At 42.0% G+C, this 13,996-nt stretch overlaps 1 protein-coding gene across 1 annotated transcript; it reads right to left on the reverse strand.

Moving 5' to 3' along the window:
- Nucleotides 1-175: 175 nt before the first annotated feature.
- On the reverse strand, nt 176-12,211 carry LOC143420242 (DIS3-like exonuclease 1). Its single transcript, XM_076887989.1, has 9 exons — nt 10,990-12,211; nt 8,878-8,970; nt 8,507-8,795; nt 5,839-6,074; nt 4,502-4,656; nt 4,148-4,326; nt 3,912-4,057; nt 3,077-3,248; nt 176-1,508 (listed from the first exon to the last, which is right to left on the reverse strand). The coding sequence occupies exons 1-9, from the start codon at nt 11,226-11,228 to the stop codon at nt 1,191-1,193; spliced, it is 1,827 nt and encodes a 608-aa protein (XP_076744104.1). The 5' UTR covers nt 11,229-12,211; the 3' UTR covers nt 176-1,190.
- Nucleotides 12,212-13,996: the final 1,785 nt, after the last annotated feature.

Here is a 13,996-nt window from a genome sequence, read left to right on the forward strand (position 1 = left end):
GGCAGAATTTTGGTTGCAAACATGTTTCTATAAAAGGCCTCTGTGTGTGTGTAGTATGTGAGCTGTCAACTGACCATCACCCTCTTCCAAGCATTAAGTGCTCGTTCAATTATGAACAGTTCTTTCTTAAGCTACTGCAGGGACATGAAACGCAACACGATGAAGTGGCTCCATCTGCGCTAATGAAAACACCATTTTTAATTACAGGCCACTGCACACATATTGAAATAGTTATGTACAGTTCATATTTCTGTTGGTAGTTCTAGAAAACAATCTTAAAATCCACAAACCAAAAAACGCTTCTGATTATTTACCAGTTCAAACAATAAAAATGTCCTTGGTGTTGGTGTCTTCTATACAGGCTCTTGATATACAAACTATAAGATAAATACATCCTAGTTTTATACATCACTTCCAACACAACCAACCTCAGGTGTATTTCATTACTCTACGGGTTTATTTTAAAGTCTGCTAATGAGTGACATGAAGTTTTATCAGTCCGGTGACCTGTCCAGGGCGTATCCTGCCTCTCACCCTATGACAGCTGGGACAGATTCCAGGACGTGCAGAAGAAAATGGACGAGTGGACGTTTTATCATCTCCAGAACAATACTCGTGCTGGGTTTTGTATGAAGTGGTCACAGGTAGTACAATATGTGTGAACTCACCAAAAATGGTTCTATAACACAAGACATTTAATTTACACAAGACATTGATCCCACCAGTGAGATATTGAGATCACTGGTGCTGAGAGAAAAGCCTTTTGTTACCAGACTTCTTTAACCTGCTGCAGTTGACTAGTTTCCTGCAGGATTGAACCACATTTGCAGTGAGTACTAGGTCTTGTCAAAGTAACTGCTGACACTTCACTGGCATTAACACGTTCCCTATCCTCCTTACAACTAAGTTTAACTTGATGTGATTTTAAAAACTAACTTTTACAAAACGTATCCACTGATTCGGTTTGACTCTGGTTTCTAAAAAGATGGCGGGACATGTTTTTACTTAATATTGTGTTTGCTTTCCTGTGACTTCACACACTCGTGTGGTTTGTCCACACACAATCTGGAGCTACAAGAATGACCTGGATGCCTCAGCACGATTGATCTTAAATGATCACCGTTCTGTTAGCGCACAGCGTGCAGTTCTCACAAGTGTCTGCTTGGAGGTAAAGCTGGGCTACAGCGTTTCTATGCTGTTGTTGCCGGGAGGCGTGAAGCCCTTTCCAGATCCATCAGAGCCAACTCTCTGATTTCTTCCAGAATAGAGTACAGACTGGGAGTTTTGCTCTGACGAAACTCTCTTTCCTCTTTGGAGAGTTTGGGGCGCCGGGCTGTCTTCTCCTGAGCCAGCGCCTCTTCATTCTGACGCACCACCTCTTTGACCAGCTGACTGCGGCCCTGAGGGCTGGGCTGCTGGGACTTGGCACTGTGGTGAGGCTTGTTGCTGATGACCTCGAGGTTTAGACGGTCAGCGTGGCAAGTTGAAGAGTGGACAGAAATACGAACCTGAAGAGAGCAGAGAACGTAAGTCACAGTATTCCTCAGTTCGATCACTACACAGTAATGGCACCTACTGAAAATAGTCTAATGGAATGCTATGCAAAGACAGGCCCACTTAAGGTTTGTGACGTAATATATAACAGCAGTCCTCTCAGCACTGTGCGCAGCGTCACAGCTAAGTAGACAGTGGTGTAGAGTGGAGAAGTTTCCGACTGTGCCACAATTTTGTTCATAAATAGGATAAATTGGATACGTATGTTACACACACGTATCCAATGTAACAAACGTTCATCCATCCGTACACGAACTTTCTTTACTGTGCTTTCTAACATTCACACGACGTGGAGACTGGAGCAGAGGGGGAGAAAAACATTCATTAACACTGTGACCTCGGTCAAGTGTCACAGTGAGGTTGTTGTTTTGTTGATTTGTTTGTTGAATATCATCATCATCTCTTTGTTTGATATGATCATAGCTTGACAGCAGTCAATGCTGTGGTGGACAACTTGTGTTTGGGCTAATGTTTCTTTCTATCTTGTTTTGGCCACATGTGTCATCCATCATCATCCATCAGTAAGCTATGTTGTTAGCATTGCCTTTGCCCTTTGACATTTATGACCCCAGGATAAGTCCATGAAAGAAAGAAAAGATGTTGATAACAGTGGAAGCAGCAGTACTCTGTCACTTTTTCATGTCTTAAAGCCAAAGATGTGAGAATAACACACCGTTACTTCAGTTTCTTTTTGTTAGCTAACCTTAGGGTAATGTTTCCTGCTCTTTTTGCTTAAATCACATGCACTTATTCCTCACAATCATCGTGTGTAACATGCCTGAACTTAATATAACTTGACGCCAGTGATGGGCAGCAACGCATAATTAGATTACTTTTTTCAAGTAACGAGTAAAGTAAGGGATTACTGTTGCAAAAAAGGTAATTAGATTACTGTTACTGTCCCGTAAACACGCTGCTCTACTGTGTTACTAAACCGTGAGTTTGTTTGCAAGAGTGTCTCATGACAATGACATAAGTGCATGCGACGTTTGTGGTAACAAGCGTGTGCAGAGCAACAATGGATCATTTATCGAGTGCGAGAGAGAGAGTGCGACCGTGCAGCGTTTAAAGGCGTTTATGTGAAAACAATTACCGCCCACTGTCATTTTTTATCTCCCTTTACAAAAAGGTTTGTGTAGAAACGCCACAAACTGGAAGCATTACATTTCTTGTCTTGGAGGAGAGCCTCCCCCCCCCCACACTTATGTTTTTGTTTTCATATAATATTTAAAAACAATAAACTGAATAACTTTAAATGATTTATTTTCAGGAATCATTTTCGTCTCATTCATCTTACTGACGTTTTGTTACCTTGAGATTAGCTAACAAAGCAGCAACCACACAACACTTTATCACAACAAGATCATAAAACGTCTCTTAATGTTGGACCACAAAAGATCCAGTAGTCGTATGAACCTGTGATTCATATACACTCATGCATATATATTTGGAATCGTCGCCTTTAGGCGCTGCATTGCTGGAAACCTTCTAAAATGATTGATTAGCGTTTTCTGTGACTTACGGTGATGTGGTCAAACAGTTTGAAGGTGGAGGTGCCACAGCTGGAGGTGGTGGTAATGCGGTCCGGGTATTTTCGCACAGTGCCACCCTGCCAATCACAGCTGCCGTCCTGTCCCGCTACCACCACCAGGCCCTCTTTGTTCTTCAGATACACAGGCCCCCTCACACCATACCTGTGAACAACATGGCTGTGGTCAGAGGCAGCCTTACTTACTCAGTGATATTACTCAACCTGCTTTGCGCCCTGTGATTTTAATCATTACATGGATTCTACAGCCTTCTCAAAATGACCACAGGTTACATTTTAATAAACTGTTAATATTGCATATCCCTGTAACACCACAAGCATGGAGAACACTGATGTTATTAAATTACACTTTCCTTGCAATAAACAAGCAGCAACCTCCAGAGGTTAGCTAAGCTAACGTAGAAGTGCCACAAACACAAGGCTGGCTCCAAAGCACCGTCCCTCCCCACAGACTCAACTTCAGCAATGCAATTAACTTATTTAAAGCCTGGTAGAGAAAAGATTCGGGGTTTTAGCCGATTTTCCCTGCTCACAATAAATGTTTAAGGAATTAGTTTAGTAAATTTATACAATTTAAAACTCATTTTGAGGTTTTTTAAGAGAAAATAAAACTAGCGTGTATACTGTTAAATATACATTGATTAGCGTGCAATTACATCTTCCAACAAATTCATTCATTGTCATAAACTTTGAATTCGTCTATTAAAAATACACGAGTGGTTGGCCGTCTGTGAGCTGCTGTACAGCTCCATTAAACAAAGGAAAAGAAGAAGACTGCAGAACAAAACACAGGACTGAAGGTTCTTACTCTGGGATAAACACCAAGACACCGTTGTCTCGAATGGAGTAGACAACAGCGTCAGCCACACAGCACGGGTCTGTCTGAGGGTCTCGTTCTCTGAAAAACAGACACTGAAACAGTGCTGTGGATCGCATTTGGGCTGCCTGTGCTGCCTGCAAATGAAACACAGACGTCAGCACAGCTTCTGTTAATAGAGTAAGAGGTGAATCATTGAAAAACACAAACAATAAAACACCCCTGACCCTGTTCTTGCTGTTGACATGGTGAGCCATTTCCTCCACTTCTTTGTTACTGGCTGGTGCTTTACCAGATACAACGCCCCTCTGCATGTGCAGGGCTGCGGTAAGAAGGCGGTGCACGACAATGTCTGCGTACCGACGGATGGGTGAGGTAAAGTGTGTGTAGCGATCCAGAGCCAGACCTACGACAACGAAGCAAATATCAGCACGTTAGCCTTCTTTCTAGTTCTCAGTCGAATAATTCTTCACAAACAACAGACGTTGGACAAGTGTGTGCAGACGTGTGATGGATGGACTGACCCACAGTCACACTGAAACTCTAGTGCAGCCAATAAAAGCTGTGCAGCGGTATCGTACCATAATGGTAGTATTGGTCTTGAGGATGAGCACCAGTGGAGAAGTACAGAGCCTGTGACATAGCAGTGGTGGCCATCATTCTGAACAACCTGTTCACCAAGGGGTCCTGTGGGTCCACAGCTCGGTCCAGTGAGGCAGCTAAAGCCTTGTTGGACCTGAAGGAACAGAGCCAGAAACCAGGGATGAGTGAGGCCTCTCATCTCAGCAGTCAGTGACACAAAGCTACTTGCATCACCATGTCTCTTGTCCTGGGACCGGTTCTGCTGTTGGTTTAACCCCCCCCCCCACAATCCTCCAACCGCACATTCATATTTTGTTTTCAAACTCCATTGCAGTTCATTCCACGCCTCAGATCCTCAGACCTTTTGTAAACAGTTAAACAAATAAAAGTTAACTGTAATAGATTACAGGTTGTAATTAAATAAATCACTGCCTCTTTTAAAAAACAGAAAAACAAACCATCTTTAATTATTTGAGTTGTTTGTTTTGTTCCCGTGTGAGAATATTCAACACTGCTCTCTGTGCAAAACGGGTTTAAAAGCATAAACAGCTGTGGGATCCTGTTTGTCCGGGATTTGAACCGGGGAACAAACTGCGGCAGGATCAGCGTTGTGCCGAGGTCGGCATCGCCGACAGCATGTGTTCCCCCTGCGTGGCGAGCGTTCGCTGGGCACGGAGTGTGGATCCAGGTTACGCCGCCTCCATTACAAACAGTCAGACGTGGAAGTAGTGATGTTTTAGTTTTGTAAAAAAGTGAAACCTGAGTGTCGTTACATTACCATTCAGTTTAAGGGTTACAACAGAAAATGAAATATTTATTGTCCTCTCGTGGTATCAGACGGGATTATTTTAACAAACGAAGGACATTTTGCCTGATAATTATATTTATCCTGTAACTTTACTGTGTAAAGAGCTAAAACCTCCAAAGTTTCAGGAGTAGTTAGTCGTTATAAGAAGTGTTTGTGAACTGAAAATCAAGAATGTGGGATCCTGTTTGTCCGTGATTTGGACAGCCCAGCGTGTGCTCCCGACGCAGGGGAAACTAATTCTGTCGGGGAGACCGACCTTGCCACGACAGCTGTTGTGAAGCTGAAGCCAAAGGCAAGATATGCTTCATCATATGTTCTAGTCTTTGGTTTGGAAGCATATTTGGCTTCAACCTCAACCTGAGCTGAAGGAACATGTCTTCTTCTTGTCTGACTGCTCATGTGACACCTGAGTGTGTCCCCGTGTTATCAAACATTTCAGGTTCACACACTTGTGTGTCTGAACATGATGTGCGTTGGACTACAATATGCATTTCCTCAGTTTCTATACTGAACAGTCAAAAACATTACCTGGTGTCAATGGTGAAACCTTTGGCCTTTGCAGTGTCCACCAGCTGGTTGAATAGCTCCTGTTGTGGTGGTGGGTGACACCTTAGAAGGGCCTGGTTGGGGAAAGCTTCCTGGATCTTGCGGGCCACCCAGTGGTTGGCGTAAATCATGCACTCTGCCACGGTCTCATGGACCTCCAGGGGCTGACGAGGGACCAGGGCCGTAATGTTCCTCTCCTCATCCAGCTGGGCACCCACCTGAAAAGGGAAAATGCTTCTAACGTGACTTCAATGAAAAAGAATATGAAAATGCATCAGTGGGCCACATTTTACTACAGTTTACTTTAACTCAGTTGAACATGCACCATTCCACCGGAACAAATGCTGCACGGAGAACCAAATGTGAATGAATCTCAACCTGAAAACAGTCTACTGTCTTTCCTACGTTCAGCTCTCTATCATACCAGTAAGAACACATATCCCTAACAGGCACACAGCTCTGCTCATGGGCACAGAAACTCCACCGATCTGCTGTTCATGCTTTTTGTTTATAGTGGACAGCCAATCAGAGTTTAAGTTAGCTCAAAGGAAATGTGCCTTAAAGAGAGAACAAAACTTTTCTCAGACTAAGGATGAACTGAGGGGACCCAAAGCACTTCAGCAGGAACCAAAAGAAGCCAGAAAGTTTGGATTTGAACACAGTTTTGGCCGTTTTATATAATAGATCAAGATGAAACATCTGTTGTCCTTATCCTTCAGGACAACAGATGTTTCACCAGCGGTCAATAATCCAGCTTTGTCAAGATAAGAACTTGATTTTTGGGTGGCAGCTCAATCATTAAACACACTTTTAGAAATATATTGGTTTTTCCACTATCCCAGAAGCAACCCGAGAGAATCATTTTTACTTCATATCAATATTCTGTGTGCGTACAGCCATAACAGGAATGCAATAACTGAATAATAAATAAATCCAAGACATCCTATTAGAGAGCATCTTATAGAACAACAGGAATTGTCCATATGAGGTTTTAACAGATGGCCGACCAGCCGCTGTAGATAAATGGCTGTGATCTAATGTGAAAACTGTCAGTGGTTTCACAGTGGAGTGCTTGGTTTCTTTATTCCAATATTCTCACTGAAATGACTTTCTGATAAAATGTTTTCTGCTGAGGAACGTGTTCTGCTTAGACGCCTGATTTTAAAAATAACATCTCTATTAGACCGTACTATAATTTATTATCGATGAAAAGAAATATATGGTATCCATCTGTAATTCTGTAAATAACACAGCAAAAAACCAAACTAAACATAAAGACCTGGAAGACTCCTGCGTCTAAATTCATTCAGTTATTGTACTGAGTCCTGAACATGTTAGAAATATGGTATCTAAGCAGATTCTTACTCTGGATGGCATTACCTTGGCCTCCAGTAACACTGTGAGGAACCTTGGAGTCATGTTTGACCAGGACATGTCCTTCAATGCACATATTAAACAAATATGTAAGACTGCGTTCTTCCATTTGTGCAACATCTCTAAAGTTAGAAATATCCTGTCTCAGAGTGACGCTGAAAAACTAGTTCATGCATTTATTACTTCCAGGCTGGACGACTGTAATTCATTATTATCAGGATGTCCAAAAAACTCGCTGAAAAGCCTTCAGCTGATCCAAAATGCTGCAGCAAGAGTCCTGACAGGGACTAGAAAGAGAGAGCAGATTCCCTTCATTGGCTTCCTGTTAAATCCAGAATTCAAAATCCTGCTCCTCACATACAAGGTCTTAAATAATCAGGCCCCATCTTATCTTAATGACCTTGTAGTACCATATCACCCTATTAGAGCACTTCGCTCTCGCTCTGCAGGCCTACTTGTTGTTCCTAGAGTATTTAAAAGTAGAATGGGAGGCAGAGCCTTCAGTTTTCAGGCCCCTCTTCTGTGGAACCAGCTTCCAGTTTGGATTCAGGAGACAGACACTATCTCTACTTTTAAGATTAGGCTTCAAACTTTCCTTTTTGCTAAAGCATATAGTTAGGGCTGGACCAGGTGACCCTGAATCCTCCCTTAGTTATGCTGCAATAGACCGTGGCAGCTGGGGGATTCTCATGATGACGCCGAACATCATCATCACCTCTTTGTCATCATTATCACTGACTACATGTTTATAGACCAATCTCCATTTAATCATTAGTTATCATTAATCCCTGGCCCTTTTCCACAGGTGTCTTTTGACCTGATTTCCTCCCCTCGGCTGTATGAAGTGTTTCGGGGTGACTGATACTGAATTTTCTAACCATGATGTCATCTGACAAAATGACCAAACACAGAGGTTAAGTCAAACTTTCACTTAGACAGAAGCTTAGAAGGGAGAATCTTCTGCAGCTGAAATGTGCGAGAAAGATAGTGGTTCCAGTTTTTAATGTGCAGAATGGATTTCTCTCCACTGAAGCTATGTGCACGGTTTACTTTGTTTGATTCACTTCAGATTCATTGAATCATTTTGTGTCGTATGTTAGACGTCAGTAGTGACGATGTGTTAGGGTTAGACACTCAGCTATAACATGCTTACGCTTTCAATTAAGAACATGAACCTTAAATGTTTGCAGTCTTTATTTATATAGTCTTACTGTTAAGTACACACATTACCAAAACACACAAAATACTCTATGAAGATACAAGAAACCAATCATACCTCCACTCCTTCCAGCTCCAGCGCTCCTCCTCTGTCCCTCTTTGCCCGAAGATGTCTGGCTACATGTGTGAGCATCTCAAGTGCCTCAGTGAGTTGAGCTAGCTTAGAACCCTTTTCCTGAGGACCCAGGTTGGCCAGTTCCGCTACCTCAACCTGTTCTCCGTTGAGGAGCGCCTGAGCCAGCTCGTAGTGGAGCTGATAGGAGGAGCGGATGAGTGTACGACCATACCAGACCTCTTGGACTTCAAGGGATTCTGCGTCAAGCTCCCAAAGCACGCTCATTGCATACCTGAATTTGAAAGTGTCAGTTACACAACTAGCATGCATTTTAAGCATATGAAAATGAAACGTGTGATGGGAAGTCTACTAACCTGTCAGCACCTCCCAGCAGTGAGCAAAGGTCTGCGCTGAGAATAGCAGGCAGCATGTCGTACCTGCGGTCTGCCAGGTAGTAGGTTGTAGCCCTTAAGAAGTGGCATAATAAATATAAAAAGGCAATGAGATCAAAGCAGCAGCTTTATCATCTTCTTTCTAATCAAAAGTGAGACATAATTTGAAAATAAGTACTAAATATTCAGAGTTTGTTCCACCTTTGTCATTTTCATCCTTCTGTTTATTAATAAGTCAGGAAGGATGAAATAAATAAGCAAAATGTTTTTCTTATGATTTAATAAATATTCCCCATTTTCTGAAATAGAATTTAAGGCTTCAAACCACAATCATGAGATTTTAATTTACTTCTTTAAAGTGTGGAGGCGAGCTGGACAGGTGGGTGATCTGCACGCTGCTTTGTGGACAGCTATGAAATGTAAAATGGAATTTTAGAGTAAGTCAGAGAGAAAGCAGAGGACCAAAACTACATTAAAAATCACAACATAAAAAATATATAGTAAGATTTCAGTATTATTTTATAAGTGCACGTTGTTAACAGTCTACACGGAGTTTCTCTCCTCACTCGGCTCTCAATCATCTTCTGTACATGCTGCTGCTGCTGCTGCTGCTGCCTTTAAAAAACGACATGCACTTCATGGACCTTCTTACTAATTTATCTGCAGACTACACTTTATCAGATACATTTTATTAGCACTGGGTTAGACACTTCTGCCTTCTGAACACTCCTTTCTTCACTTCCAAGACTCAACAAGGTGCTGAAAGAATTCCGTAGAGATTTTGGATTATAGCGAGATTACACCGAGATGACAGCAGAATGCATTTGCTGCAGATTTGTCGGCCGTTCAGCTGTGACACAAATTTTTTTGGGCTGCTTCCCTGTCACATGGTGTCATCGCTGCATGTTCCCAGGAAGGAAAATTTGTGGAGATCAAGTGCAAGCATTACTTTTGCAGCCCCGACCTTCACTTCATTTACTGCAGATATTTTAAACTCAGTTTTATTCATTTGTACAATACAGCACAAAATAAATAAATAAATCAGAACATGTGCATATATCTGGACATAAACACAGATGAATATCTTCTTGTTCTATTACTGTGGTTCAACTGTCTTGTATCATCATCCTCTTTATTAATAAGATGCACTGAAAGCCAATTATAGACAAACCATTAACATCAGGTACTCAAGGTCACATGCCATCATGTGACCTCCGGTGTTTTCCTGACACCCGTAACTGTACAAAGGGGATCTGAAAACAAATGATGTGTGACACACTGTTCTTTACTTCTACCACTCAGTAGAATAAAACTAATTTAGTTGGAAGCGGACTCATTTTTCCTTTTTTTGCTGCATGACCTTCTGGTTGAATGTTGTGTACAAGTATGGCTGCCATGTCCCGTAGTAATATATGTTTATGAAGGCCACAGTGAAAATCACTCAGGCTTTCCCACAGCGGAAACATTCCCCTGTCCTGTTAATGGCATCGTACTCAAAATGAGCACAAGTTCTTCGTAACAACATGGACCACTGTGTTCTGTGTGTAGCAGTTCTCTACTGTGAGAACCCCAACCACCTTTTAGCACGACCAGCATTCGTCCATTCGCACACATATTCATACAGCGCGTTAGTCTATACCTTTAAGCATTTTCTCTCACATGCACACTCACACTAACGGATGCATCCAGGGAAATTTGGGGGTTAAGTATTTTGTGCAAGGTGACTTTAACATGAAGCCCGAAGGCACCAGGGATTGAACCAACAACGTGCTGACCATTGGTTCAATTCCTGGTGCCAGTGATACTTTCAAAGCCATCATGGACCCTGTGAAGTCCTTCTACATGTGATTAAATGATAGACATTTAAGGCTTAATGCTTCACATCAGACACGAGCCTTATTTAAGGTGGCCCTCTGTGTTATTTATAATTGCGCTACAAGGCATGCTGCTGATGCAACTTTAATTCAGGCAACAACTTTCTTGCCTCTTTGTACTTCTGAAAGTTCCTCTGAACACTTATGCAAGATGCTGTAATTTTCTTTTATCCTTTTATATCCCACCTACTCTACCCAACCACTCCAACCAGTTCCTCACCTTGAACGTGCCTCCAAGTCTGTGAGCGAACCCTCTTTGACAAAGTGAGTGACATCAGCAATGTGAACTCCCAGCTCCAGCCTTCTGTTGGGGAGCTTGTGTACAGACAGCGTGTCGTCTACATCTTCACAGCCGCGTGGATCGATGCTGAACACCAGGCGACTGTCCCTAAGATCCCGCCGCTCTGCCACCTCAGAGGGGTCTACCGTCCACGGCTTCTCCAGAGAGTTGACCGGCATCTCTCTCAGCTGATGGCAGACGGACAGGCACAGCTAAACAGCCGCATAGTCTTTTGAACTTTTCACATTTTGTTATGATTCTATACAAAACATTAATAATAATAATAATAATAATACATTTTATTAAGCGCCTTTCAAAACACTCAAGGACACTTTACACAAAGACAAAGCAAAACAGTGTTTCACTTTCAGTTGCTCCCTTGTCACAAGGGGTCACCACACCTGATAGCTCAGCATCTTTTGATACGGCAGAGTTTTATACCAGATGCCCTTCCAGGCACAACCCTGATTTGTATCTCCGGTTGCAATCGAACCAGTGACATTTTGCCTGCAAGCCAGTGTGTAAACCACTGATGAAAAAAGGAAAGAATGAACTATTCCACATATTTAATGATTCTTTAATATTTTGTTGATTTGATAATAATAATAATAATAATAATGGATTGGATTTATATAGCGCTTTCCAAGGCACCCAAAGCGCTTTACAATGCCACTATTCATTCACTCTCACATTCACACACTGGTGGAGGCAGCTACAGTTGTAGCCACAGCTGCCCTGGGGCAGACTGACAGAAGCGAGGCTGCCATATCGCACCATCGGCCCCTCTGGACAACAATAGCTATATTGCAATCTTTAAAACCTTTGGTTACTATGGTAACTCTCTGATAACCAAGCACTCTCTGATGTGACCAATCACAGAAGCTCTACTGCCACCCCCTTTATAACATAAAAAGTTATGAATGATGTTCCAGTCTATGATAGTGGACTCATCTGTGCTTGTCCTTTGTTACAGCCCATTGCAACCCTTACACTCCTTACAGTGGAAATGCAGTTGTCTTCAGGTGTTGCCTAGGTTTAACTGCCGATTGTCTACACCTGGTGAGGTGTGGCTAAAGGCGTTCCTGAAGTGGTCTAGTCCAATCACCTTCTCCAGGCCAATCAGCATTCATGCTGTGTCCTCGGTTATTCTTCCTTGTACACGCCTCATCTCATCACTCATGCTCCATTCAACCATTCCACCACCAGCTTCCAGGCTCTTGGGGCTCCTGCTCTAATCCTTTTCACAGACGGGGTTCTGTTCCGCTGAGATAGGCCATCTGAGTCTAACGGCAAATCACCTGTTTAAATTCTGTTCATCAGTAAATCAATTTCATTCTTTCAAATAACCTCTCCTTATTAAAATATCTGTACTGTATTTAGTGATGAACAATTGTTAAACTCTGGTGTTTGCTCCCATAATTTCCCTTTTATTTTGACGCTCTCTGCTCTTTCCTCTTTCACCTGATCTCTGACTGCGATTGTTTGGAGGTGAAAACCAAACATCACCTGGGTTTCAGAAAACCAGAGTTACCCTGGTAAGCAACCATTCTCTGTATCTCACTATGGGAGATATAATCTACTTCCAGGTTGTAAGTTCTTTATCCTTAACAAGGTATGGAGCAGGGTAAGCCCACACTAAGGACTGAGTGTGCCAGTGAGGATGCAATAATATCAAAAACGCATAACCTAACAAATGTAATAGATGGTCCTCTGGTGAACTGTGAAGGTCACACTCTCAGTAGCCTTCAACAGCCACACAGACAGATACACTCAACAAAACAGGAACACACAGATGCTTCAATCTATGCAAAGGAGTGCAAGACACAGAAAAGCGCTATATATGGCTACATTTTCAGCAATTTACCGTTTAAAAGTGGGCCCTGCATAAACAGGATGTGGACCAATTGGTGCATTCCCAAAGTAAATGTGATACGAAAGAGTAGCTAAATGCAGTTTAATAAATGGAAAATAATCCTCTCTTATTTAGCTAATCCTGAAGGAAACATAACATGTGGAACAGAGTTAGGAATGGGTACCGGCAATGTTCCCTCGAAGCTGTGTGTGTGCACAATTGCGCACTGCTGGCACGGTCTCTGCGCACAGAAAATCTGCGTTGCGCACAAAAAAAAAAATCTAACCTGAATTGAAATTAAAATCAATACTTTAACAAGTCTGTTTTGCAGTGTTAGTCAGTGACTGGCTGCTCCCGTATGGGATCCAGCCAGTAATGCGATTCACATTCGTATATACGCAGCTAATCAATGTCGTTGACAGGCTCTGACAGCGTCCTTATGTGCCGACACCGGTGTTTTAGCGAGCAAAGCGGCGTGGCGACGTTTAGTGTGTGTCAGAACAATGAGGCGACTGCTGAGTGTTACAGGTGTTACAGCAGTGACACATCTGCTGCTGTCAGGCCTGCAGGTATCAGGCTGTTGTTCTCCTTCATCTCATAGTTGACAGAAATTATTTTTGGAGTGGCACAAATAATTTGTGTGGCATCAGATTTGATGCAATTTGATGATTGTTCTCTAAATAATTTAAAATGTTTATTTAAAAAAACGCCTTGGCTGCATTTTTAGGTAAACAGCTGCAAAAAACTTTGTTGTTTGCATAACTCAGTTACTTTTTTGAAGAAGTAACTATATAATTAATTACTCAACATTGGTCATTATTTACTGTATTTTGCAGACAGAGTTACAGACTCTCTCCCAGACCACAGACTCATAATACAAGTCAGAGCTTTATGAAAAAAAAAACAAAAGAAACTTGTGTTTTCAAAATTGGAGTTCAAGTTATTTTTACTTCCAATAGTGTTAACATGCTACACAGGTCATGAACAAGATTTTTTTGTTTTGTTTTTTTAAATTTTCATTGTAAGTGGGCTAAAATAGTTAATTAAAAGTAGTCTAACATAAATGTAAATGCTGTAATTTTATTATTTTAATAA

Source organism: Maylandia zebra, linkage group LG9, assembly GCF_041146795.1.
Source record: "Maylandia zebra isolate NMK-2024a linkage group LG9, Mzebra_GT3a, whole genome shotgun sequence".
NCBI lineage: Eukaryota > Metazoa > Chordata > Actinopteri > Cichliformes > Cichlidae > Maylandia > Maylandia zebra.